The sequence below is a fragment of the Pleurodeles waltl genome, chromosome 1_2 (assembly GCF_031143425.1).
Source record: "Pleurodeles waltl isolate 20211129_DDA chromosome 1_2, aPleWal1.hap1.20221129, whole genome shotgun sequence".
Taxonomy (NCBI): Eukaryota; Metazoa; Chordata; class Amphibia; order Caudata; family Salamandridae; genus Pleurodeles; species Pleurodeles waltl.
In genome coordinates, this window is record NC_090437.1 from 889,063,011 (window position 1) to 889,090,286 (window position 27,276).

A 27,276-nucleotide genomic window follows, 5' to 3' on the forward strand; every position below is an offset into this window, starting at 1 on the left:
CTGCGGGACCAGTGGTGCCAGTAGTAACCGGCTTCTGGAGTGTGCCAGGCCGCAGGACAGCCAGTGTGGCAAGGAGCCAGAGCACGGACAGTCCCCCACCTGTAAAGCATAAAAAGCTGGCCAGTGCCTGGCGGGAGAGTGGAAAGAAATCAGCCACCAAAGCCGCTCCCAGGGGTACAGTTGGGGGTGTGGAGACAGCTGCGCCACCATCCAAGGTGGGGAAGGGGCACAGTAAAATCGGCAAGTCTGGGAAGATCTGCACGGCGGACAAGACCACCACCAGCCCCACTGCCAAGGACACCGCCGCCAGCAGCCCCGCTGCCGGGGACACCGCCGCCAGCAGAACCACTGCTCAGGACACCGCTGCCAGCAGCACCGCTGCCCAGGACACCACCGCCCAGGACACCACCGCCAGCAGCACCGCTGCCCAGGACCCCGCTGCCAGCAGCACCGCAGGCCAGTGAGCGCCAATGATTCCCACGCTACTGAGGCCGCCACGTGCAGGATGAAGCACTCTGGGCACAAAGCCCCCTCCAGAACCATTGGAGAACAGCATCCACTACCCCAGTCCTTGGCAGGATGAAGCACTCTGGGCACAAAGCCCTCTCCAGAACCAGTGGAGTATCACATCCACTCACACAGTCCTTGGTAGGATGAAGCACTCTGGGCACAACCCCCTCCAGAACCAGTGGAGTATCACATCCACTCACACAGTCCTTGGCAGGATGAAGCACTCTGGGCACAACGCCCCCTTCAGAACCAGTGGAGAGATACATCCACTACCTCAGTCCTTGGCAGGATGAAGCACTCTGGGCACAAAGCCCCCTCCAGAAACCAGTGGAGAATGTTTTCCACTTGAGAGACTGTGGCTTTGCACTCCCCAGGATTGAACAGTGGGCAAACCACCCACTTGGGAGTCTTGAGAGACTGTGTCTTTGCACTCCCCAGGATTGAACAGTGGGCAAACCACCCACTGTAGAGACTTGAGAGACTGTGGTGTTGCACTCCCCAGGATTGAACAGTGGGCAAACTACCCACTGTAGAGACTTGAGAGACTTTGGCTTTGCACTCCCCAGGATATAGCAGTGGGCAAACCACCCACTGTAGAGACTTGAGAGAGTGTGGCTGTGCACTCCCCTGGATTGAACAGTGGGCATGGAGCCCCCTCGTGAATCTGGTGTCGTGCACTCATCCGGCTGAGGTGCCCCCCTCTTCCCCTCCCCCTGAGGTGCCTGTTTTATTTCTATCTGATGCCCCAGCAGTGTTCTCTCTGTCTTTTTCGGGTATTGAGTGTGGGCCTCGCCCATGCCTTTTGGGCCCAGTGGTCCACGGACTATGATAGTGGAATACCTTGGACTTGGATTCTTGGTGTATATATTTGTTTATAGTGTGAATATCTTAATATATGTATATATTTTTGATTACTGTCTTCGTATATATTACTATCATTCGACTCATTTTCTTTTGTCCTTGCATTCTTCCAGGTGGGGTTGGGGGGTGTAACTGTGATGTATCATGATGTATTAGTGTGTGTGTTGTCGTGGGTGAGGGAGGGGGTGGGAGTGTTGCGTGTGTGTGTCACTGTTTCTTCCCTCCCCCCTCCCCTGTGTCGTAGGTGCAGTGGTCACCGTGGTCTTCGCCGCCGGCGTTCGTGCTCCTGGTAGAGGAGCAGGAAGATAAAGGCTGGAAGAATCTGAAGTTCCAATTCCATGGCGTCTTGGTTCCTCGTGGGATGTGTAGAGGTGAGCGTTTCCCCATCCAAGTCCTGTTTCTGCTGTGTTTTTGTTCGCAGTGTATCCACCCCTGAAAAGGTTGCGGATTGGTGGCTTGTAATAATGTGGGCGGTACATTGTCTTCCGCCTGTCTGTTGGTGGTTACTGCCGCGGTGTTTGTTTGTACCGCTTTGGCGGTCATTGTGTTAAAGTGGCTGTCTATGTTGGCGGTTTCCGCCACGGTTGTAATTCAATTTTTTTTTTCTCGCAGGCCTGTTGGCGGTTTTACTGCCGCTTTAACACCGACCGCCAGGGTTGTAATGACCACCTTAGTCTCCAGCTAAACTTCTCTTTGCGAGTTTTGGTCTGGATTGCTAAGTATAGAGGGGAGTCCGACAGCCCTTTCGCCAGGTACTCCTCTTCCTCTATCACCATCACCTCACTAGTCGGAGTCAGGATATAGCCCAGCCGGGACAAAATGCTATGGGAACCGGAGAATTAGGAGAATCGTAGGTCTCCTGGGTGGTCAGCAAGTCGGCCAGAGGAGTTCCTCGTGGGGGATTTGCAGTGTGCTGTGATCTATGCAGCTCAGGGTTAACGACCTTGTTAAAGTACCCCCCATCAGGTGATGGGTCAACCTGATTCAGACAGAACCTATGCCACCCTGGTGTATGTCTGCTGCTATAGTTGCTTGTGTCATCTCTTCCTGCACCAACGTCCTTGCGCTGCTACACATGTATCTACAGGGTCTCTCCAAATTCTAGTGGTCTGAAACAGAGATGACTTCCTGATTAGAATTGCTACCCCTATGGACCCAGAAGTGAATACCACGTGTGCCAGTACAGAGAAGGTACCCCTACAAAGAAAGTTACAGTGGAGGCCTTTAAGATGGGTGTCCTGAAAGAAAACTATGTCCGGTTTGCGTCTTTTTATACATGTCGCCACCAACCCTCTCTTGATTTTATTACCCAGTCCATTAACGTTCCATGACAGCATAGTATATTTCATGCTTTCACCCACTGCGTGGATACAGTTGAAGTCCACAGTACATGTCTACCCTGTTCCCAACTAATGGGTATCTTCATGGTCTACTGCTACAGCACAATGACTGCTGTGCATTCCCTGTCCCCATTCCCTTACAGTCCAAACAATTACAGAACATGCAAACTCCCAACTAACCCCACCGCCCCACCCACAGTTCTCTGTAGATTTTGTCATACTGAACCAAATAACTGAGAGGCTGGAGAGGTCTGTATTCCCACCCATCACATGCTAGATTACCACAACTTGAAGTTTATGTCAACTTTTAGATTACCAGTATGCCAACAGGGCTGCCGCTCGGTATGAATTACCCGTGATGCAAAACTTGGGTCGATGAAGGGAGTAAGCACTGCTGCTTTTAAAGGGGATTCCATTTCGGTGCACGATATTTTGTTAGTAGGCAGCTGTCGGAGCTGCCCCCCGCCTAAGTGAGATTCTTCTCGGTGGGTGTTGTCAATTCTTGGTCTAGTGTTCCCTCCTCCAAATGGACTATGGCTGACGGCAGAGGGTGCATAAAGGGTGGGATCTCAGTTTTGTTGGTTCTATCCGAACATTCTGAGGATTGAGTGAGTGCGCGACTTGGACTGTTGCCGCCTAGATGGTCTACGTCTAATGGTTGATTTTTGCTCCCTAATTCGGTGGGGTCGCTGCGACCCATGGTGGGTATCTCCTTCATGGAGGGGCGGGGAGCCCACTATCTTCTTTGCTTCCCTGTTGGTCTGTTGCGGCCTCTCCTTCAGCCATTCCCAGGCCTCCTCTGGGTTTTGGAAAAAGTTATTTTTTTCTTGGAAAATTACTTTCAACTTAGCCGGGAAGAGGAGCATGTATTGCAACTGGAGTGCTCGTAGCCTGGCTTTCACCACGTCAAAGGTGTGACATTTTGTCCCTGGACTTCCCTGGTGAGGTCAGGGAAGATGCCCTAGGTGTGGGGGCATTGACAGGGGGAGTGGTTTGTTACTCAGCGCTCAATCATGAAGCATGGTGAAAGTTTCTCCTTTGGAATCACTTGTGTGAGCCAGTCTCTCAGGAACTTGACTGTGTTAGGGCCCTCCACCCTCTTCGGGAAGCCCAAAAAGCGCAGGTTATTTCTTCTCTCTTTGTTTTCAACATCTTCGAGGTGCCATAACACATCTTTGTTGACTGCTCGAGCCTCTGCAACTTCTTTTCGGAGCGTGTGAACAGTGTCTTCCAGATCTGATATCCTTATTTCAGAGGTCGTCACTCTATGCACAACGTTTCGTAGATCCTGCCAGAAGGAGGGAGGCTTCTAATCTGACATTGTCAGGGATCGGTTGCGGAGGCGGCAGATCATTGTCCCCTATGACAGAGGCGATCACCCTGGCATAGTTGTCTGGTGTTCCCTGGCGAGAGGGGAATTGGTCCTTGTCTTTGGTCATGGCTGCCTGGGTGTGCTGGGGGAAGGCTCCGCCGGTGTACCTCTCCAGAATCCTCCCACCCCTCCGTCAGTTGAGTTTGCTTGGACGTACTGGTGGGGGTGGGTGGGAGATCCTGGTGCCAGGCCTCTGAGTAGCGGCCTGTTACTGTGTCTAAAATGCCCGCTGTACAGTGAAGACCCCCTGACATGGCTGGGGGGAGAGTATCTGTTCAGAGCAGGCTGGCAGGCAGATTGAGGCTTGCAGTCCATGCCGGCACTGAATGTTGGTTAGCCTCCTTTCCGGCGTAGTCTGCCTCAGGCGAAGTTCAAAATGTGCCCATTTTAGGGGAAGCTGCCACTGAGGACCCCCACAGGCCCCGCACAAAGCCTCTCACCCTCCCCACCAGGGCCCCTGCACCGAGTTACTGCCGCTCCATTTCCTCCTCTAGATTGGTGACCCTGCCCAAGGGCCAATAGTCACCTCTCTGCCCCTGGAAGGAGCCCCGGCGCCATCCACACGGCGTGGAAACAGGCTGACTGGTGGGATGAGATCTCTTCTGCCAACGGGCCACCATCCAAGGCCCTGCTGGTTAGGTGAAAAGGGAAGGAGGGCCCCAGAGGGCAGATGCCTGGGCAGGCCCCTCACCCCCCACCCACAATGGACTTGTCAGCTCATCAGATCTGCTTTCAGTGCCTGTACTCCTCCAGCATGTCTTCTGCCCATACCTGCTGTCCGTTCCTCATTCGTCTGGTTCAGGCTCTCGTGCCTATCACCAAGGGCACCGCTTGCTCGTCTGCGCTGTTGGTGGCTCAGCTGCAGGTGTCCAGAGGACTCTGCCAGCCATCGCACCGCTTCTCGCTCTGTGACGCTTCTCACCGCGGCTGGGTTGGTGGTACCGTTGTTCGTCCCTGCTTACGGCTGGCACGCTAACAGCGTTGTATGCGTTCAGCGGCCTCCCCCGGATGCTGCCCATTTCTCAGCCGAGGCATGGTGGTCATAGCCAGAGAGGGCTGCCACTCATGCCACGGCACAAGCCTCACAAACCTCTATACAGGATCCGTCCGGGATCAGAGCTTTGTCATGGCGTCTATGCCGGTGTTGGGTATCACACTGCTCTAAGCTATAAGTGGTGGGGGAGACAGCTTTGTTCCCTGCCAAACCACAGGGTCACGTAGGATACATTTGGAGCCTGTGTCAGAGCTCCTCAGAATGTCTGACTTTGCGGCTATCTTAGCCACACACCCCTTCCCCTTGTTATATTGGTACAATTCAGTTTATCTCGTATGGCTGGATACAGGCGTTCCGTTCCAGATCTTTGGAGTGCAGATGGAAAGGGCCTGCAGTCTTTTTTTTCCACTTAGTCTGTAGTATGATGGTGTCCTGGCTGCGGGTGAATTGAGAACAACCAGAGATGGTGAGCTTGTCTGCAAGATAAACAGGAGTGCTGGTAATGACTGCTTTGTAAATGATACAGCTGTTTTTGAAGATGGTACGAGCAGGCAAGGATAACCACTGGAGTTCCTTCAGGACTGGGGACTGATGTGATCATATTTCTTCAGGCTCTGGATGAGATGTACTGCAGCATGGGTGACTGTGGGTAGTCTGGGAAACTATGGAGCATGGAATTGCCACCATCCACATGCAAGACTACAAGGTCTTCAGCAGTAGGTCTGAAGTCTCTTTCTGGAAGAAACTGTTTGACTTTCTTTAGAAGAGAAAGTCTTTATTTTCTTAGCAATGTGTTCCTTGAAGGTGTAGTAGGTGTCCAAGGTGAATCCAAGTAACTTAGCATTCGGGGAAAGTTGGGGTTGAACGCTATCAAGGTTCATGTCCTTGAGCCAGGCTTATACTGTTTGTTCTTAACTGATCTTAGCAAAGAACAGGAATTCTGTCCTTGTTAGGTTGAGATACAGGTAGGTGCTAGACTTCCACGTCTGGATGATGTGCAAGTAGAGTTTGAGGTGTTGGATCACTGAAGCAAAGGGACTTTCAAGTAGAGTTGAATATAATTGGAATATTGATGAATCTTGTTGTTGTTATCTGTAAGTACGGCACCATGTAAAGTTTGAAGATGACACAAGACCGTATGGGACCCTAGTGCACTCCACAAGTGACAGATCTTTAATGACTTAAGTGCCCATGTAAACAAACTGTTGCAGGTTGGAAAAGAAGGAGGAGACCCATTGAAGGACATTGGCAGTGAATCCCATTGAAGACTCCAGGATGCATATGAGGGTGGGATCGTTGATTGTGTCCAAGGCAGCTGAGAATGCTAGCAAGATCAGGAGGGAGGAGTCTTCACCTGTGTTGAAGAGAGCATTGTCTACAATGTGTAACGTAATGGTCTCCGAGCTGTAGCGTGATCAAAAGCCAGACTGGGAGTTGTGCAGGAGATTGTTAGCACTGGTGTCATCTTGGATTTGAAGATATCTTTTTTAATTATGTTGCTGATAAATAGATGCGTGATGGGCCTGTAACTGGTGAAGGGCATCAGGATCTAGTGTAGGTTTCTTTAGGACTGAAAGGATTTGGCCTGCCTTGAGAGCTTCTGGGAAGATGCCTTAAATGAGGAAGCCACTGCCAATGGTAAGAGTTCACCCAGAGATAGACGTTTGGGGAAGGTTTATCCACCCTCCATCTTGTGCCATGCTAAACCAGCAGTCATAAAAAACATCCCATTGGTTCAAGTATTCAGAAACATATCACACACCGAGCTTACTACCATTACTTATGTCCTGCACTCACTGTACAACCACGCAATCAACATACACAGGGAATATCAGTTATAGGTCCTGGGGTTCACATAGTATCGGATCTTTACATGAGATGTGGTCAGTAGACTCTCCTCTCCCTGATACACAGTGAAAGATCTGGGTACTCCACTGACACACAAAAACTCAGTAAGATGCCACCCTTGTTTTATGTGGTTCACTCAGGGTATGGACCATAGTCTTATACCGCCTCGGTGTCAGAATAGGTTCTGGACCTCACATTACCAGGAACGATCATATTCCTCTGTGCACATGCTAAATTAGCATGGTGCTAGAGCCAAACAGAGAAGACACCAGTTGCAGGTACTTGCAGCAGGGGAACATGCCCATTTTCCAGTGCAGTGGAATCTCCATACTCAGCAAGGACTTCCAAGTAAGGAAGTTGGACCCTTCTGGGCTGGAAGGTACATCATTTCCAAGATGACATCAGAGAACTATCTCATGCCTTATGGTAGTCAAAGAATTTGGGCAGAGGAAGGAGGTGAAAATGCGAGGCTGCAAGCATTTATGTTACATGAGGAACCAAAGGAGAGAAATATATCCTAAATGGAGGTTGTTTTGATGGAATGGGAAGGGGGAACTGAACCCTGAGGCACACGATAATGTTCAGTGCAAGCAGCATTAATATGCCATGAGCCAGCGGTTAGAGCAATATTGAGATGCTGTGGTAATGAGCATGGTTGAAAGGCAACTGTGTTAAACACTCCAGAGTGATCAACAGACTAGTGAATAAATAAAAGATGAATTATCATGGGTAATGGCAACAAACAGAACACTTACGTCAGGGTCATGTCCACATAGTCTGGAAGAGAAGAGTTAATGAATGAACTGCATAAACACCAGTTTCTCGATTGTTTTTCAGAAAAAGGGAAGTTGAGGCGCTGGGTGCTTACTTAGATGGAGAAGGAAGGGCCAGCTTTTTAACAAAAGTACAACAATTGTAAATGTATAGCATTCAGTGTAAAAACATGAGCAGAGGGAGTAATTAAATGAGAGAAAGGTCAATAAACTACAAGACAAGGCTAGTTACTAGATTAGTTGGGAATGAAGTGGCACTGACCGCTCTCAGCGCCAGCCATGCTGCCGGTTGCCATACTGAGACACGAGGGTCATCTACTGGTAGCACAAATGTCAGAATATGGTACATAAAAGATCAATTACTACAAACAGGTAAGATTGAGAATAAATGTACTTAAATGCAAACCACTACTGGAACAAGGGAAGTCCCCCCTTCCTCACTGTTAAGAGATCATGTGATACAATGAGATGTGGTCTAACTAATGCAAGGTCATTAGTAAAACATTCCCTAGAGATTAATTTTATTCTAGAGACTAATAATTGGGATGCAATGTTTATAACGGAAATCCTGCACAGGCCCCGAGAAAATAGGAAAGGAGGAGGAATGGGAATAATTTTTAAAGAGAAATTGAATTTCAGCATCCTAGCTATAGATGAACTGACAGGCCCCAAATTAATGGACTTTACATTAAAATCAGGAAAGGGCTGTGTTTTCTCAGGAACTCTCTACTACCGACCACCGGGCCTAAGGAGCCCCTATCTGCAATCAGTTATGGAGACCGTTTTAAACATGGTCCTTACACACTCAAACCGTTTTCATTTTGGGAGATTTCAATTCGTGGGTGAAAGGGGCCCTATCACTCTGTTTTTAAGGAACTGCTGGGTTTCTGTGAAATCTTGGGGCTACGACAATTGGTCTATGGCACCACTCATCAAGATGGCCACACATTCGACCTTATTTTCTCACCAGAAGAGTTAATTGTAATTGAAGACATTATAGCCATGTGTTGGACCAACCACACTTTAGTGACTTTCCACATCAACAGAAAGGAACTAAATACTTTGAATTTTGAATCAGCCATGAGGACACAAGGCACAGTCTGACACAAATTAAATAGGCCAATACTTGGAAATACATTTGATTTGGATACAACGTTTGATCCTGCGAGGACAGGTGATGACAACTATGAAGCCTTAGAGAAAATAATTTTATAGACGCTAGATAAAGAAATACCCACTGGAAATATTAAAAGTCGGTCTAGGCCCTCAGCCCCCTGGTATAGTACACTTTTAAAAACATCAAAAGCAGCTTGTAAGAAACTGTGAAGAAAATGGCGCAGCTCCTATTCAGAAGAGGACAATGATTAAAGGATGCCTTGAACGAATAAATGAAAGAAGTTTGTAAAACAAAAGCTAATCATTATGCTAAGGCAATTCTAGAAGCGCCAAACAGCGCAAAGGAAGTATTTGACAGTATACGCAAATGATCAAATCCCGAGTACATGAGGCAAGTAGTTACCACCCTCACAAGCATTCTGTGATAATCTTTCTAAATTAATGTAATAAACTCTTTTTATTGAACTGTGCTCATCATAGAGTACTCGAAGCAATTGTTCAGTGTACACTTTAAACAGAGCAGACAACATCAGACATGTCACAGTTAAAAAACAAATGGAGCTGTTATGGCTTTCAGAAATCTCAAGCCCCAGTTGGTATCAAACAAGAATGTCAGATTCTCCCCCATCTCTACCCACGCCAACCCCTCATGCTCAATATCCTAGGTATGTACGCCAGTTGCCCCACAACTCTTTTCATTTCCTACGGCAGCCCCTACTTTGGTAAATCACTTGTTGTGTCCGCAAGCATCAATCCATGTCAGATGCCCAGGTTTCAACTCGAGGTGGGGTGGGGCATCACTGTGCCCCAAGTACTGCTATATTACACTTGGCCACACCAACCGCCACAATCAGCCAAATCTTCTGGTACCTCGGTCATGCCATCTCACTTGTAATGGCCAAAAGGAGAAGATTCGCACTAGGTCAGCACCTGGGCCCTTTTTTTGTACCACCGCTGCCCAGTACGGTTGTGTTACCGGGCATCCCCAGAGAATGTGGAAAAAGGTGCCCTCTCGTCCCCACAGCCCCAGCGGCATAGTGCAGAGCCCCCTCTTCCCATCTTGTGCAGAAGCACTCTGAAATAGTATGATCTGTGCAGGATACGTAATTGATTGCTGAATTTTTTGAGAACAAGATAAAAAAGATTCTAGAGGATATTGGAAATACTCACCAAATGACAGATCATGGCCGACAGCTGACCTATCAGATATGGGAAATGAAACATCAACAGCTGTTCTGTCTGGGATGAATGCTTCCAATATGGCTGATATCTCAGTCAGCCATATTATTAGGCTAGACTCTTTCAAACCAATGTCTGAGGTCTGCTTACGAGCAATACTAACATCTACTAACTTTGGTTCACCCCTAGGTCCTCTACTACACAGTGGTGTAGAAAGATATGGTTGTTGAATTAATCCCCCCACTAGTACAGATATGTAACCAATCACTGCAACTAGGCTATGTTTCATGGGCCTTGAAAAAGGCCAGCCACCCCCTCTTGAAAAAGGCCTCTGTAGACCCTCCGATTCTTAGTAACTACAGACCAATATCGTTACAACCGTTTCCTGTAAAAATCCTCCAACAATATGTGAGCAAAAGACTGTGGTGAATCCTAGTTTGTTTTAGCGGGATAACAGGAGTTAGTTTAGCCGTAGGCTTGTAAACTCGTGCCCCCGTCACCCAGTGACTTTTAACCTACTTAGCTTGCTCTGTCTTAGTCCATTTAATTATTTATTTCCTTTAAAATGGCGGGCTTGTTTATAGTTAGGCCACTTGTTATGGGTTCTATTATCAGTGTCACTGCGCCAAGGCGTCAAGATCAAGCACGTAAGACAAACATACAGTAGGCATTCACACTTAGGGATTTTCCCTCTCTATACTTTCGAGGGATTGTTGATATTAATTGCCGTCCCAAGCATGCCTGTTATCTATTGTTATGAATAACACTTATGTCAGGGGACCTTGTAAATCTGTATAAATACAACACACTTTTAGACAGATAATCAGAGGGATTCCGACCAGAGGGCATCGCTGATACCGATGCTACAGTCATCTTGACGCTGACCCAGTCTTCGTGTCCCTGCGGAGTCTGAGATAGAGACCTCATTCCAAGGTAACGAGGGTTGGGGGCTCCTCTCATGGACACGGCTTTGGCAGATTAGGTTTAACGAACCCAGCTCTCCTTTTATATGTAGGAGGTTAGACTTACTCTCCTTAGGGTATTAGGGCCTATTCCATTTTTTACATATACATATATTTCTTTCATATATTGCATAATGGTGGGGGTCTTTATAACAATGACTCTCCTCTTCACAATACTGTTTCTTGGTATATTCATTATCCTAATCATTGCAGTTCATGCAACTTATCGCAAACTGCAGTTATGTTGAATAAAAACTATTATAACTTCACTGCATCGGTGTTATTGCCTTTGTTTGTATGAGACATAATAAATCTGTGAGAAAAGGGTAATTTCCGTTCAACCACGACAACCCTGAGAGATCTTACTTTGAGTCCATGCGTAAGCGACTGCTACAAATCACCATTTACTATTATGTTTCGGGTGAGGTACTGCTAGTAAGCCAGTAAGGTTTGGACAACAGTTACAACTAGTTGTAGGAAGGAAATTAGTCACCTACAGACGAAACTACTGTCATCCTGAGACCAGCAGTCTTGCTCAGAGCAAGAGTCCAAACTACGACAAGACTGGCCATGCATTTGGACCAAAAACTCCTATCAGAGGATCAGTTTAGATTTAGACCAGGACTTGGGACTGAATCTGCACTGCTTGTGGCACTGAATTAACTCCAGTTGAGGGTGGATAGCAGTCCTGATATTACTCAACCTGTCAGCCGCTTTTTACACAGTCAATCACAAAACATTATTCTCAAGATTAGCTGTGAATGGAGTCAGTGACACAGTACTGATTTGGATGTATTCAAAGGTGTCAGAGCGCTGTCAAGCGGTTTCCCTACCCCCTTACTCTTCTGATTTTATAATGGTTGAACATGGAGTCGCACAATGGTCGGCATTGAGCTCAATTCTTTTTATCATTTATATGCAGCATAAAATACCTCATGAAAATTCCATAACATCAGGCTTGTTACTTATGCTGATGACACACAACTGATTCTGCCTATAGAAAAAAATAAGACTGATATCCTAGGCTCCTTTCACAATTGTATGAGCAATGTGCTGTGTCATAATGGTCCTATAAAGCGTAACAGAGACCCAATACTGGGCATGCCAGCGCTATAAAAAAAGCACAGGATCCTCTGTGTCTTGTGGTAGAAGAACGGCCCTATATGAGCAAATGAGTTTTTAATTTCTTTCTGAAATTCAGTAAATTGTTATTAGACTGCAACTTGAGAGGGAGGGCATTCCAGAGTACAGCTGCTCTATATGCAGACGACTGGCTTCCTCCTCTTTCTCTTTTCATTCTAGGAACATCAAGGAGGGAAAGGTTGTTGGATCTTAACACTCTCTTGGCCACATGCTGGGTAATCAGATGTTGCAATGGGTGATACCCTTTTGAGTATTTCTATCTATGTACAAAACAGCGGGTTTTAATTCTATTCTCCTTTTGAACGGTAACCAGTGGAAATGGGCTAATACTGGGCCAACTGATTGTCTCTTTAGCACTCCTAATAGTAAGCGGTTGTAGCATTTTGAATGATTTGTAACTTTTTTATGACCTGGGCCGGACTACCTAGGAACAGAGCATTGCCATAATCCAGGCGGGACAGAATCAGGCCCTGGCTGACAAGTCTTCTGCCACCATGAGCTAACCATCTTAATAATTTTCTTAAGGATTGTAAAAGCTCAAAACAGACAGTGGATACCTTCTGAGCCTGGGCCACCATAGACAGATATTTATTTAGAACAACACCCAGACTTCTCACCTCAGATTTAGGAATGGGTAGCGTTCCCAAGCTGGAGGGCCAGATGAATTGATCCCAAAGAGCAGGGTTGTTTCCCACCACTAGCACCTCATTCTTATCTTCATTCAGTTTTAGATGGCGTGCTGAAATCCACTGGCTACCTTTTCAATACATGTAGTCAGTTTTTGTAAGGCCGAGGAATTCACTGGGGATTGGGAGACAATAATCTGTGGGTCGTCTGCACATGAAATCATTGTGAAACCAAAGGAGCAAATGATATTAGCGAGGGGCCACATGTAAATACTAAACAGCATGGGACTTAGGGAAGAACAATGTGGAGCCCCACAGTCCAGTTTATATACCGCTGATAGAAAAGGTCCCTCGCTTACCGGAAAGCTCCTATTGGTCACATACAACGTTAACCACTAAAGGGATGAACCTGTGATACTCGTAGCTTTTAGCCTATCAATCAGGACTGGATGTGAAATGGTATTAAAGGCCACGGTTAGATACAATACAATAAGCACTGTCCATCCACCCAGGTCAAGCGTCCTTTTAATTTCCTCTCCTGTAAACTGGCTTGACAAAAATTCCTTAAAATTAATTGGGGACAAAACGCTCGGGAAAAAACAGAGTTTGTGTTGGTTAGCTAACAGAGCTCCCATTACACGTCGTTCAAACTTCTGGCCAGTGTCAAAAGATGACAAACTAAGAGAGTCAGAAGCAGTTCACAATCTGGAGGTCATCTTTGATAATAAGCTAACTATGGTGGGCCATGTAGTTGCTGCTACCTGTTTTGCACAGTCTAAGGGAACTCCTGCAGCTGCTGCCGCCCCCAGCAAAAATTGTGATTGTTCAAAGTGTTATTTTTAGCAAGCTTGACTACTGCAACGCTTTGTTGTTAGGAATACCAGACTACCTGGTAAATAGACTGTACTGAGTTCAAGCAGCAGCTGCAAAATTGGCATTAAACAGGCCAAAAATATCCTCTTCATCCAGCACTCTGAAGGAAATCCAATAAAACAAAGGGCCCTTTGCCATTCTAAAGAAGACTAAAAAGATATGTCCCAAGGAGGGATCACGGTTTAGGAACTGCAAATCTTATCTGCTTTTCAAAATTTTGGAAAACAAGGCAGGGCGGTTGAGCGTCTATGGTCAGAGCGATTCAGCTGTGGAATAAGTTATCAATTGATTTAGGATCTGCAGTTCATCTACTGTACTTTAGGAAAGCCGTAAAAACCTGGTCCTTTCCTGTGTATTTAGCATTTACTGATCTGGCTCTTCTCAATAACAATCTGTCCCTTTGACTGAGTGAGGCCCCAGTACCCGGATACCCGTATGCTATTAGTGCACTCTATAAATAAATAAAATTGGGAACATGCTGGATTAGGCAAACGGGGATCAGCTGTTCAAGAGAGTTTGCAACTGAAACGTGAAAGTGGGTAGAGTGTTTTACAGGGAGGGCTAAGGCCTATGTAGGTAGTGAGGAGCGTTTAGTGTATTTCTTATAATGGAGATTTTGGTAGAAAAGTAGGCTGCCTAGTCACTGGCAGCGAGGCTGGACTGAGTTCTGGTGATGCGTGGTGTCTGAAAAACAAGAATATTTCTGTGGATGAAGTCTGAGAGAGAAGGTAAAGGTAATGAATTATGCTGACTTGACTAGGCCAAGTGCGGTGGTTAGTACGTGGATTGACTCTTTCAATCACAGCCATTTTGGGAATATGATTTTCTTTATCAGGGCAGGGGAGAACAGCTTTGCATCTTGACAATGGTTCTATTATCCAGTGTTTGAGATGGGGGAAGGGTGACAAAGGTTCGGTGGGGCTAGCTTGAGTTAAAGGTTATCAGGAGTAGTCAATCTTGTCAGAAGAGGAGTGAGGCCAGGTATGGATTTTCTTCAAATAATCCGGGATTGTGCCAAGGTACTCCTGGGGATTATAACATCGGCATAAGGATTAGAATGTGGTTGGAGACAGAGGGATTCATGATAGGAACTGTGGGTCAGTGAGGGGGATAAGGGTATAAGATCCAATTACTTGCTGTGCGAAGCAGTAAGCAGCATGTATGTGGTGGAAATGCAATGGTCAAATAGAGTGCACAGCAAGTATATTTCCATTCAAGACTGAAGTTGCCTAAAATCATGAGGGAAAGAGAGACAAGTATATCAACATTGTCAAAGGAGTTGCCTGTCACACCAAGTACGTGATAGAAAACAATAATCTGAATTCTGAACCAGACGATTATGATGATAGTGATATGGGAAGGTACAGAATTGTTGATGTAGGTAAAGAATGTATAGATAAAGAAGGTTGGTTCAGGAGAGCTACATTAAGGAAGATCTCAACTCCACTGTACTTGGAGTGAACTGGGAGCTTGGGAAAGGAAAAGCAGCTGATAAAGTGGTGTATTTCTCATTGACCCAAGTTTCAGTGATAGTACAACGTAAAGGGCAGTCAAAATAGTTATAAAAGATGCTGTGCTACATATGGAGTTTCCATTAGTCTGACAGGAAGTCAAAGGACGATTTAAGTATTTATTAGGTGTTGAGACGTAGGTGTGTAGGTTGCGCCACAAGTTTCAAACAATCCCTGATATAAGATCAAGTTAAGTTTATTTTGGTGTTCCCTAGAGGGCCATCAATAACTACTGGAACAAAAGGGAGCCCATAAAAGACTTCTAGATGAGCTAAACTTTGCTCTGGGATATGGGTAATTATATTCAACTATCAGGGCCTATTAATGAGGGGATACGTATTTAGGAGAACACATTTTAAAAATACAACATCAAGGGATCCGGTTAGAGTTCACCACCTGGACTGTTGTGAGGTGAGCAAAGAATTAGGATTTTCTATACATAATATGTAATGTTCTTACAAGCAGAAGTTAGTGAAATAAGGTAAGGAAGTATACTGCTGCTTTTAAGTTCCCCTTATTATATTTGTCAGTTTCTCAGCACTCACTTAATTTTCAACAAACTGTAAAAAAAAACAAGATCCCAGACACTTTAGTTTCCTCTTTGTTTTCCGGCAAATATTTCAACATTCAACTAGTTGGCAATATTGAAGATCATAATACCCTGGAGTGGAAGGGATTTATTTTCTCTTGTGGAATTGCCTATATTTTCAACTTTCTTTCGACTTAGTAGACACACTTGTTACTTGTGTATTATAGTGTTTAAAGTGTTATTTTTCCCCATGGTCCCTCCTTCACCGACCACACTAGTATTCTCCTACATGATACAGTACTCACACAATGGGGCAGGGGATTCTTAAGAATGCTAGGGCCAACATCACATTTGCAGTGGTTTCCAACATTCCTTCACGTTTCACTTTTATTTGACAAATACTCCTCCCTTGACTTTGTAGACTTCTCACAAGTATCTCCCTAAATCCTGCAAGCTTCAGGCACTGGAGGGATCTGGAGCAAACTCAGAATTAGGCCTCTTATCTCAGGGTTTTAGACACTATTCATTGCTACCTTCTTCTTCTTGTAAGATTTCAAATTCAAATTCAATTTTTAGGGTTTATCTCCTCTCTCATGCAGTCTCCATCTCATTCACTTCTCACTTAAAAAATCATTTTTCTAGCTCAATTGTATTCCACAAAGTGAACTCACATTGTGATTCTAACAACTTGACAATAGAGAATAGAACAGGATTTCACACCTCAAATGTAACAAAGGGGAGTTGAGATGTATTTAGCTACCTAATTTTTGGTGGCCCCTCTAACACAGCACCATCCACATTTTTCTATTATGATTTGGTGGGTAACATTTTATCCATGAACTTCACTTATAACTAGAAGAGTAGGAAAAGTGTGCCCCATTCACTGAAGCAAAAAGTATTTCTAAATCTTACCCAAGTAAAACACTTGCTATGATAATTTCTAGGCATAGGCCTCACATCATAATTAGTGACTGAGGCACTATTACGTTCTCTTGTGTGTTTTTGTCATTATATCCTAAACCCACAGCAGAAAAAAACAGTCAATGATTAACACCTATCTATATCAGAGTGTTCTCTAATCTGAGGTAGCATCCAGTAGACATGCTCTGCTGGCGAAGCACTTGGTGCATCCACCATAACGTCAGGGACGTGCTGCATCAGAACTTCCTACATAAAGTAGCAGCCTTACACTAAGGCGAGGCAGTCTCTATTCTCAATGACAGTGAAGAAAAACAAACACTGGTAAGCATTTACTTGCAAAGTAGCTTACAATGTCACTTGCTGCACACCAGGCCATGCACTTTGTCCAAGGACAGGTAAGTTCTAACTTCAGTATTTCAGTTCTCGTATTAGGTACTCCAGTGCACAGGATCAGTGGTGCTTCCACTTCAAGAAGCAGCGTTAAGCTTCTGCCAATAGCTGCAGTTTACACTGAGAACACTAGAAATGCAAAGGCTGCTGAGGATTTGGCCGCTCTATGGTATAAGCTCCCCTATTTGCCTGCTGCATATCAGTGCTTCACTCAATCAATCAGGTCAGTTCTGCAGTCAGTTCTCTTGTCAGGTGACCTGATGGACTGCATAAGATAATCTTCCTTTCTGAATCTAAGGTCTTCTACTACTGTCAAACAGGTCCTGTTCCTTCTAACAGCTGGGAAACACAAATGTTGATCATTGTACTATTGAACAATGATCAACTTTTGTGTCGGTTGATCCAAGCCACTTTTTCAGTCAGGTATTTCTCTAGTCAATTTGTTTTAATAAGCCGCATCAGCACTACTTTACATTTTAACGCAGTGGCTTCATAATACTGATAATCAGCATCAGTTCCCATAGTGAGGTAATACTCTACTACAGGATCTCAAAAGGAGAAGGTTACAGGTCTCAATGTATACTAGAGTTATGATGTTTCTTTTGGGCAAAATCAGTTCTCTATTCAGTTTAGTTCCATGATAGTTCCTAAGCATTCCATGGCAAGAAAGGATTTACATCTACCAGTTAGAAGAGGGTGCTTATACTGATAATATTTCTTTTGTGCTCAAGTCAATATGAACATCATTTTAGGTAAGCTATTTACTTGATTACCTAAATACACAAATTCACATTTGCCAGCTTTTCAACATTCCACATTGCATATACAATTGTCTTACCAATCATAATTGGAGTCCCTTCTGTCTTGAAATGATTGACAAGTTCCCTCCCTTGAGAAGCGAGCTCTGAACCTTGACTGCACAACAAATACAAAGGTTAAACTCTAGTAAAGAAAATGTTATGTAGATGTAAGTCTTATCTCACATCACAGTAAAGAAGTAATGGTCAACAGTTTAGCAAAATTCTTGGATGAACAATGTCTCGAGCAAGCGCACATGCACCCCAAGGCTCCATATCTCTCTCTGCCTACCAGTGCTTCCTTAGTTGCCAGAAGCTCTAACATAACATAACATATACTATAACATAACATCACATAACGTCATTTTCCACTTAAAATGTTTTGCAATCACTACAATTTTCATCAAGGGTGCTAACTTAAAAGTAAACAGTTGACCATTAATCAAATCTGAGCTCACTGAAAACGAACCGAAATTACAAATACATGTAGGATGCATATTACAATCTAAACTGTACAATTCACTGTACTATTGCAGTTTTGTAGTTATTAGTAAGAAAAACAATGAACTCCTTTCATTCATGTAACTGATATTTGAATAAACATAACAAACTTTATGGGTAGCACTTATTATCTTCTCATCCTTGTTTTCACCTACACCTATTTCCTCTCCTTCCATATTTTTATCCGCTGGTTCTTGTTATCATCCTACAGGTGTTTCATCCTATGGGCTGCCTCAAAGATTGCTATTTTTGTGTGTGTTTAACTTAATTAATTAACAAGTGCCTTTCCATTAAATCATAAGTTTCTAATACAAAGCTATGTGCTTCAACCTCTCTTCAAGATTAAGGGGGTCATTACAACATTGGCGGTAAAAGCCGCTTACCGCCGTGCAGAAGACTGCCAACACACCGCAGTGGCAGCGGAAATCCGCCACAGCTATTATGACCCACATCCCGAAATCCGACAAAATTCAGACACCCACACAAGTCCGCCACACCAAAGGTCAGTGATAAATTGGCGAAAACAAAACCTCCACCGTCACGCCAACAGAAATACGCCCATGCTATCACGACTCACAAATCCACGCGGCGGTCTTTCAACCGCGGTATTCCATTGGCGGTACACACTGCAGCGCTCAAAATACACACACATCTCCAAAACACCACCACATTGGACAATTCAAAAGACACACACCTGATACACATTCACACACCACTCCCAGACACTCAATACTATATAAAACACACACCCACATCACCCACAAACCCCTACGACAACAATTTCGACAGAAGGCCAGAGAGAGACACCACCATCCACAAACTAGCAGCCACAGGCACTCAACACCATCACCCACACTACTTCCACGCACAAAACACCACACACCACTACATATCACCACACTTATCACCACATACACCACCCCACACATCACCTACACCACCCCATGGCACGGCAAAGACACCCCAGGTTCTCGGAGGAGGAGCTCAGGGTCATGGTGGAGGAAATCGTATGGGTAGAGCCACAGCTATTTGGATCACAGATGCAGCACACCTCCATAGCTAGGAAGATGGAGCTATGGCGAAGAATAGTCGACAGGGTCAACGCAGTGGGACAGCACCCAAGAAATCGGGACGACATCAGGAAGAGGTGGAACGACCTACGGGGGAAGGTGCGTTCTGTGGTCTCCAGAAACAACATCGTGGTACAGCGGACTGGCGGCGGACCCCCACCTCCTCCCCCACAACTAACAACATGGGAGGAGCAGGTCTTGACTATTCTGCACCCTGAGGGCCTCGCAGGAGTCGGTGGAGGAATGGACTCCGGTAAGTCAAATCTTAACTATCATATCCCCCACCCTACCTGCATGCTATCACATAGCCCCACACCCTCCCCCCCACCCCTATCACTCCAACTCCTCACAAATGTACCAATATCACAAACCACCCATCCCAACACCAAGCCCTGCATGACACAACAAAGTATGAACACCCATCACTAAAGCATGCCCACTGCACATTCCCATAACACCCCCCTCAACCATCATCACACAGGCCCACACACAGGAATGCTAGTACTGGGGTACACGGTCACCCACCCATTGCACACCATGAAACACACAGATGCAATAATCATGCCTTTACACCCCTGCAGGACCACTACCCAACGTCACCAGACAGGAGGGTCCAGACATCTCCACCCCACCCACAGAAGAGGCCCACAGTGATGACAGCAGCTCTGTCCACCTGGATCTAGATGACCAGCCCGGACCATCGTGGGCCTCGGGACAGTCGGTTCCTCTCACACAGGCACAGGTCCACCACAGACCTTCCACCCTCTGGTAACACCAGCACAGCACCCACCCAGCGGGCCCATACCTCCGTCCCCAGGACACGTCAATCAGCTGTGTGTCCACCACTACAGGGACCCAGGATAACCCACCACCCCAACAACAACAGGGACCTGGGGGCAGTGGTAGTGGGCACACGGTCCAGGGGACGGAGGCACAGGAACACAGGGGAACTGGGAGGGCTGCTGTGCGACAGGGGGCGGACAGGCCTAGGGAACCCACTCTCCACGAGGCCCTCTCCTCCTACATGGGAGCATACCACCACTCCCAGGAGACGATGGAAACGGTACTGGCCAAGTTTCAGGAGACCCAGCGCCTGCAGGAGGAACAGTATTTGGGCTTCAGGGAGGAACTCAGAACCATCAGCACCGCCCTGGGCACCATCATAGGGGTGCTGAAGGAGATACTTAACACCAGGAGGGACACTGTGGCACTCCAAGGGGAATCTGACACTAGCATGGACGATGAACTGCCCACCACCTCCGCCGGCGCTAGTGGACAGGAGGCACCGCCACAGGACCACCACACCACCACACCAGCACCCCACCCCCTGCAGACGGAGAACCACCCCGCAAGCGGTCCCTGAGAACCAGGAACAAGACAGAGCACGATGCCAAGACACCCGCCAAGAAATAAGACCACCCTGATTGTCATCCTACTGTCCCACTTTGTAACCCTGTCCATATTGGAACTGCCCCAGCTCCACTTCCTATGCCCATATGGGCAATGCACCTGTGAGACGAATAGACTGGACTCTGCCATGGACATTCCTCCACCATCACCCCTCACCATTTTACAACCCCCTCCAATATTTAGCACTTCAATAAACACCCTTGAAGCACAAAAAATCTGGAGTCAGTCTGTGATTTTGAAAATGTGTATTAGCAATGACAGTAACAAAATGCGTTCTCAAATGTAATGTCAACATACCTATGTCACACATCTCAAGTCCATGAGGAGTCTAAGCAGATAACACACGTTGGAAACCACACCTGTGAAACCATAATGGAAATGTACAACTCAGTTACCATATACTGGTTGAAATCGACAGACAGAATAGAGGTAGAAGTGTGAAAGTACTTGTAGTAGGCAGGAATGTATTCTCACCTGTGTGTCACTGGAAATATTGCTGGATAACTGAGTCCCTGTTGTCAATGTCTTCTTCCTCTGCTTCCTCCTCATCACTGTCCACAGGCTCCACAGCTGCCACAACACCGTCATCTGGACCATCCTCCTGCAGAAAAGGCACCTGTCGTCGCAAAGCCAAATTGTGAAGCATACAGCAGGCCACGATGATCTGGCACACCTTCCTTGGTGAGTAGAATAGGGAACCACCTGTCATATGGAGGCACCTGAACCTGGCCTTCAGGAGGCCGAAGGTGCGTTCGATCACACTCCTAGTCCGCCCATGGGCCTCATTGTAGCGTTCCTCTGCCCTGGTCCTGGGATTCCTCACTGGGGTCAGTAGCAATGACAGGTTGGGGTAACCAGAGTCCCCTAATAGCCACACCCGGTGCCTCTGGAGTTGACCCATCACATAAGGGATGCTGCTATTCCGCAGGATGTAGGCGTCATGCACAGAGCCAGGGAACATAGCATTTACCTGGGAGATGTACTGGTCTGCCAAAAATACCATCTGTACATTCATCGAATGATAACTCTTCCGGTTCCTGTACACCTGTTCACTCCTGTGGGGGGGGACCAGAGCTACATGGGTCCCATCAATGGCACCTATGATGTTGGGGATATGTCCAAGGGCATAAAAGTCACCTTTCACTGTAGGCAAGTCCTCCACCTGAGGGAAAACGATGTAGCTCCGCATGTGTTTCAGCAGGGCAGACAACACTCTGGACAACACGTTTGAAAACATAGGCTGGGACATCCCTGATGCCCTGGCCACTGTTGTTTGAAATGACCCACTTGCAAGGAAATGGAGCACTGATAGCACCTGCACTTGAGGGGGGATCCCTGTGGGATGGCGGATTGCTGACATTAGGTCTGGCTCCAACTGGGTACACAGTTCCTGGATTGTGGCATGGTCAAACCTGTAGGTGATGATCAAATGTCGCTCCTCCATTGTCAACAGGTCCACCAGCGGTCGGTACACCGGAGGATTCTGCCATCTCCTCACAAGTCCCAGCGGACGGTGCCTAGGAAGGACAACAGTGACCACAGAGTCAAACAACTCGGAGGTATGTACCCACAGTCTACACAGAACACCATTCATACACAGAATCTGGCCTGTATTTGTGTTGTGCGACAAGGCCTAGGTCTGTGTGACGCAGTTGGTAAATAGGCCATGTGGGCCCCTGAAATGGCGGCTGCCTGATCTCTAAAGTGGGACAATGGGATGTGAGGTAACTGTGCTGGCGTTGTACACCGTCGCGGTAGGCGGTCGAAGACCGCGACGCAATGCTGCATTGGTTAACATTGGACCCTCTGGGTCCCAGGAGCCAATGACGATGCATGCCGGCGGTGATGCAATTTTCTAGCTGTTCAATCACTCAATACCTGATTTTCAACAGGAGAGGACCTCCACTGCAAGTGCTGCTGTGACTTCGGTCTGGAAGAGACAATGGCTCGAGCGTCTGGGGAAAGGGCCCCTGCCTTCACTGCAAAGGAGTTGGAGAAGCTCGTAGAAGGGGTCCTCCCCCAGTACACGCTACTCTACGGTCCTCCAGACCAACAGGTAAGTACACAGGGAGCACGTTGTATGGGCTATGCCTGTGTGGAGAGGGCTGGTTGGAAGAAGGAAGGGGGCACAGTTCTGCATGCATGAAGGACTGTGAATGCATGTGCCACATGGCAAGGCTAGAGATGTGGGCCACTCACTTCAATGGTGCAGTTGCTAATGACTTCTCTTCTTCCCCTGTACATTTCATGTAGGTCAGCGCCCACCAGAAGAAGGATATTTGGCGTGCCATCGCCAAGGACGTCCCGACCCTGGGGGTCCACCACAGACAGAGCACCCACTGCCGTAAAAGATGGGAGGACATTCGCCGCTGGAGCAAGAAGACGGCGGAGGCTCAGCTGGGGATGGCCTCCCAATGTGGGAGGGGTGCCTGTCGAACCATGACCCCCCTGATGTTCCGGATCCTGATGGTGGCCTACCCTGAGTTGGATGGGCGCTTGAGGGCATCACAGCAGACACAAGGGGTGAGTACAACATCATTCTGCGGACTTTGCGCGCAGTGAAGGTGTCTGGGTGGGGGAGGAGGGCTGTGGGTTTCCCTAGGCCAGGGCGAGTTCCGTAGGCTAAGCCCCTCCGTAATGCAGGCCATGTGGCACTCCACCCCACCTATGTAGAGTGCCAAGTACAGGTATACATGCCCCTGTGTCATCTATGTGTGCAGATGTCGACCATAGCCATGTAGGCCATATTCCAGGAACTGCATCTGTGGAGCCCAACAGCGCAGCGTAGTGCAGGGGGCTGCTGTGTCTGTATTGTCCGCCAACGGTAGTGGTAAGCCATGCAGTCAACCTGTCTTTCTTCTGTCGTCCCCCCCCTTTTTGTGGTCTCCCTGTTCTTGTGTGCATCAGCATCATCAGGCGGAGGTACAGTGGCACCGGAGCACAAGGGAGCTGCATCCCACATGGCCATGGAGGGCCACACCACGGACTCGGAATACACCAGTGGGACGGAGGGCGAGGGGAGCTTCACGGCGGTCACAGGATCTGCAACCAGCGACACAGACTCGTCCTCTGATGGAAGCTCCCTTGTGGGGGTGGCAAAATCTGTGCCCCCCACTTCTTCAGGTACAGCCGCCACCCCACCTACCAGCACCGCCCTCCCAGCAGCCCCTCAGCCTTCGCCCCGTGCCCGCTCACCCAGGAGGGTGGGCATCACCTTCGCCCCAGGCACCTCAGCCCCTGGCCCTGTCACCTCTGCTGCCCTCAGTGAGGAGGCCATTGACCTCCTCAGGTCACTCACTGTTGGGCAGTCTACCATTTTGAATGCCATCCAGGGTGTAGAAAGGGAATTGCAACACACAAATGCATTCCTGGAGGGCATTCATTCTGGTCAGGCTGCCCTTCATCGAACCCTGCAAACTCTGGCCTCAGCACTGATGGCAGCCATTGTCTCTGTGTCTAGCCTCCCCCACCCAACTTCCTCCACCCAGACCCAATCCCCTGTACCCCAGCCTATCCCAAGCACACCATCAGAGCAGCATGCACACACCTCACCACACAAGGGAAACTCAGGCAAACATAAGCACCACACATCCCACAGGCACTCACGCAAGCATCACACACATACAGACACAGCAACATTCACTGCCTCCACTGTGTCCCCCTCCTCGTCGTCTCCCTCCTTCCTCCCAGTCTCGTCTACACCTGCATGCACTACCACTACAGCCACTACGTCCCGCACCAGCACACCCACCACCACACCCCGCTCATGTGCACTCACCACCCCCACTACCATTTACACATCCCCTGTGTCCTCTCCCAGTGTGTCTGAGACGCCCCCTCCCAACGTACACAAACGCAGGCACACACCCACCCAACATACATCCACCTCACGACAGCCTCCAGCGCATGCACCTGCACCCAAAGCCACAAAAGTTACACCTCCTACAACCACCTCCTCTTCCTCCACTCCCAAACCCCCTCCAGCTACCCGTCCCAGTGTTCCTAAGAAACTTTTCCTGACCAAGCTTGACCTACTTCCCACCCCCCAACCCCCTCCAATTCATAGGTCCCGTACTAGCACCTCAGCCAAAAAATCTCCGGGACCAGTGGTGCCTGTTGTTACAGGTATGTGGAGTGCACCGGGCACCAGGGCAGCCAGTGTGACACGGAGCCACAGCACAGCCAGTCCCCCCCCCCCTGTGAAGCACCAGAAGTTGGACAGTGCCCGGCGGGAGAGGGGGAAGCCTCCAGCCAGCAAAGCCGCTCACAAGGGTCCCGGGGGGAGTGTTGACTCAGCTGTGACTCCTCCCAAGGTGGGGAAGGGGCAGAAGAAACCACCAAAGTCTGGGAGGAGCAGCACAGCGGAGAAGACCGCCATCATCCCCGCTGCCCAGGAGGCCACCGCCAGCCCAATCGTCACTGGCCAGGAGGCTACCGCCAGAGTCAGTGCCCAGGAGGGCAGCCCGATCGTCACTGGCCAGGAGGCCACCGCCAGAGTCAGTACCCAGGAGGGCAGCCCGATCGTCACTGGCCAGGAGGCCACCGCCAGCCACAGCCCAGCTGCCCAATGAAGGACCGCCAGCCCCAGCCAGGCAATGAAGGACCGCCATGGCAAGCACCGCTGAACAGGTCAGAAACTGCAAAGTCAAGCACCGCTGAAAAGGGCAAGCACCGCTGAACAGGGCAAAGACCGTCATGGCAAGCACCGCTGAACAGGGCAAGCACCGCTGAACAGGTCAGAAACTGCAAAGTCAAGCACCGCTGAACAGGGCAAAGACCGCCATGGCAAGCACCGCTGAACAGGTCAGAAACTGCAAACTCAAGCATCGCTAAACAGGGCAAAGACCGCCATGGCAAGCTCCGCTGAACAGGTCAGAAACTGCAAACTCAAGCACCGCTGAACAGGGCAAAGAGCGCCATGGCAAGCTCCGCTGAACAGGGAAAGGACCGCCAAGTCAAGCACCGCTGAACAGGGCAAGTACCGCTGAACAGGGCAAGCACCGCCAAGTCAAGCACCGCTGAACAGGGCAAGCACCGCCAAGTCAAGCACCGCTGAACAGGGCAAGCACCGCTGAACAGGACAAGCACCGCCAAGTCAAGCACCGCCGAACAGGGCAAGGACCGCCAACTCAAGCACAGCTAGCCCATGAGTGGCAGGGGCAGTGACACAACTGGGACCGGCACAGGGTGAGTGATGCACTCTGGGCACCAGTCCCCCTCCAGAACCAGTGGAGACATGCATCCACTACCTCTGTCCTGCACAGGATGAAGCACTCTGGGCACCTGTCCCCCTCCAGAACCAGTGGAGACATGCATCCACTACCTCTGTCCTGCACAGGATGAAGCACTCTGGGCACCAGTCCCCCTCCAGAACCAGTGGAGACTGGTATCCACTTGAGAGAATGTGGCTTTGCACTCCCCAGGACGGTACAGTGGGCAAACCACCCACTGTAGAGACTTGTGAGACTGTGGCTTTGCACTCCCCAGGATGGTACAGTGGGCAAACCACCCACTGTAGAGACTTGAGAGACTGTGGCTTTGCACTCCCCAGGACACATCAATGGGTATGGAGCCCCCTCGTGGATCTGGCGTGGTGCACTCATCCGGCTGAGGTGCCCCCCCTTCCCTTCCCCCTGAGGTGCCTGTTGTATTTCTATCTGATGCCCCAGCAGTGTTCTCTCCGTTTTGATCAGGTATCTAGTGTGGGCCTCGCCCATGCATTTTGGGCCCAGTGGTCCACGGACAATGACTTGTGCATTACCTGCACTACTAATTGTGGTGTATATTTTGTTTAATGTGTGTATATATATATATGTAGATATTTGGTTACTGTATTTTGATATATTACAATGGTTCCACTCATTTCCTTTTGTCTTTGCATTCTTCCGGGGGGGTTGGGGGTTGTTACTGTAATGTTTGGATATGCATTGGTGTGTGTGTTGTAGTGGGTGAGGGTCGGGGTGGGGGTGGATGTGTTGCGTGTGTGTGTCCCTGTCTTTTGCCTCCCCTCCCCTATGTCGTAGGTGCAGTACTCACTGTTGTCTTCGCCGCCGGCGTTGATGATCGTCGTATAGGAGCAGGAAGACTAGTGCATGAAGAATATGGAGTTCAGGCTCCATGGTGCCCTCCTTCCTCGTGGAGTGTGTAGAGGTGAGCGTTTTCCCTTTTAAATGGCTGTTTCCGCCGTGTTTTTATCCGCAGTGAATCCGCCCCGGAAAAGGTGGCGGATTGGTAGGTTGTGATACTGTGGGCGGTACTTTGTCTCCCGCCTGTCTGTTGGCGGTGACCACCGCGCTGTTTGTCTGTACCGCCATGGTGGTCGGAGTGTTAAAGTGGCTGTCTTTGTTGGCGGTTTCTGCCACTGTCATAATTCCCATTTTTTTACCGCTGGCCTGTTGGCGGTCTTACCGACGCTTTACCACCACCTGCCAGGGTTGTAATGACCACCTAAATCTACATAGTGTGTCATCTTTCCAAGGAATCTGTGTGTCCACAACTTACTAAATGTGAAGAGCTTCCATCACTCAGGGAAGCTTGTTCATGAGGAATG

The 27,276-nt window shown here is 48.2% G+C and overlaps 1 protein-coding gene across 2 annotated transcripts in view; it reads right to left on the minus strand.

Annotated features, from left to right (window-relative positions):
* Positions 1-27,276, minus strand: part of UFSP2 (UFM1 specific peptidase 2) — a 222,589-nt gene that overhangs the window by 56,656 nt on the left and 138,657 nt on the right. For both annotated transcript variants that reach the window (XM_069199705.1, XM_069199695.1), the window contains exon 10: positions 17,787-17,863. In XM_069199705.1, the coding sequence (XP_069055806.1) occupies positions 17,787-17,863 (77 nt within the window). The remainder of the gene's footprint in view (positions 1-17,786; positions 17,864-27,276) is intronic.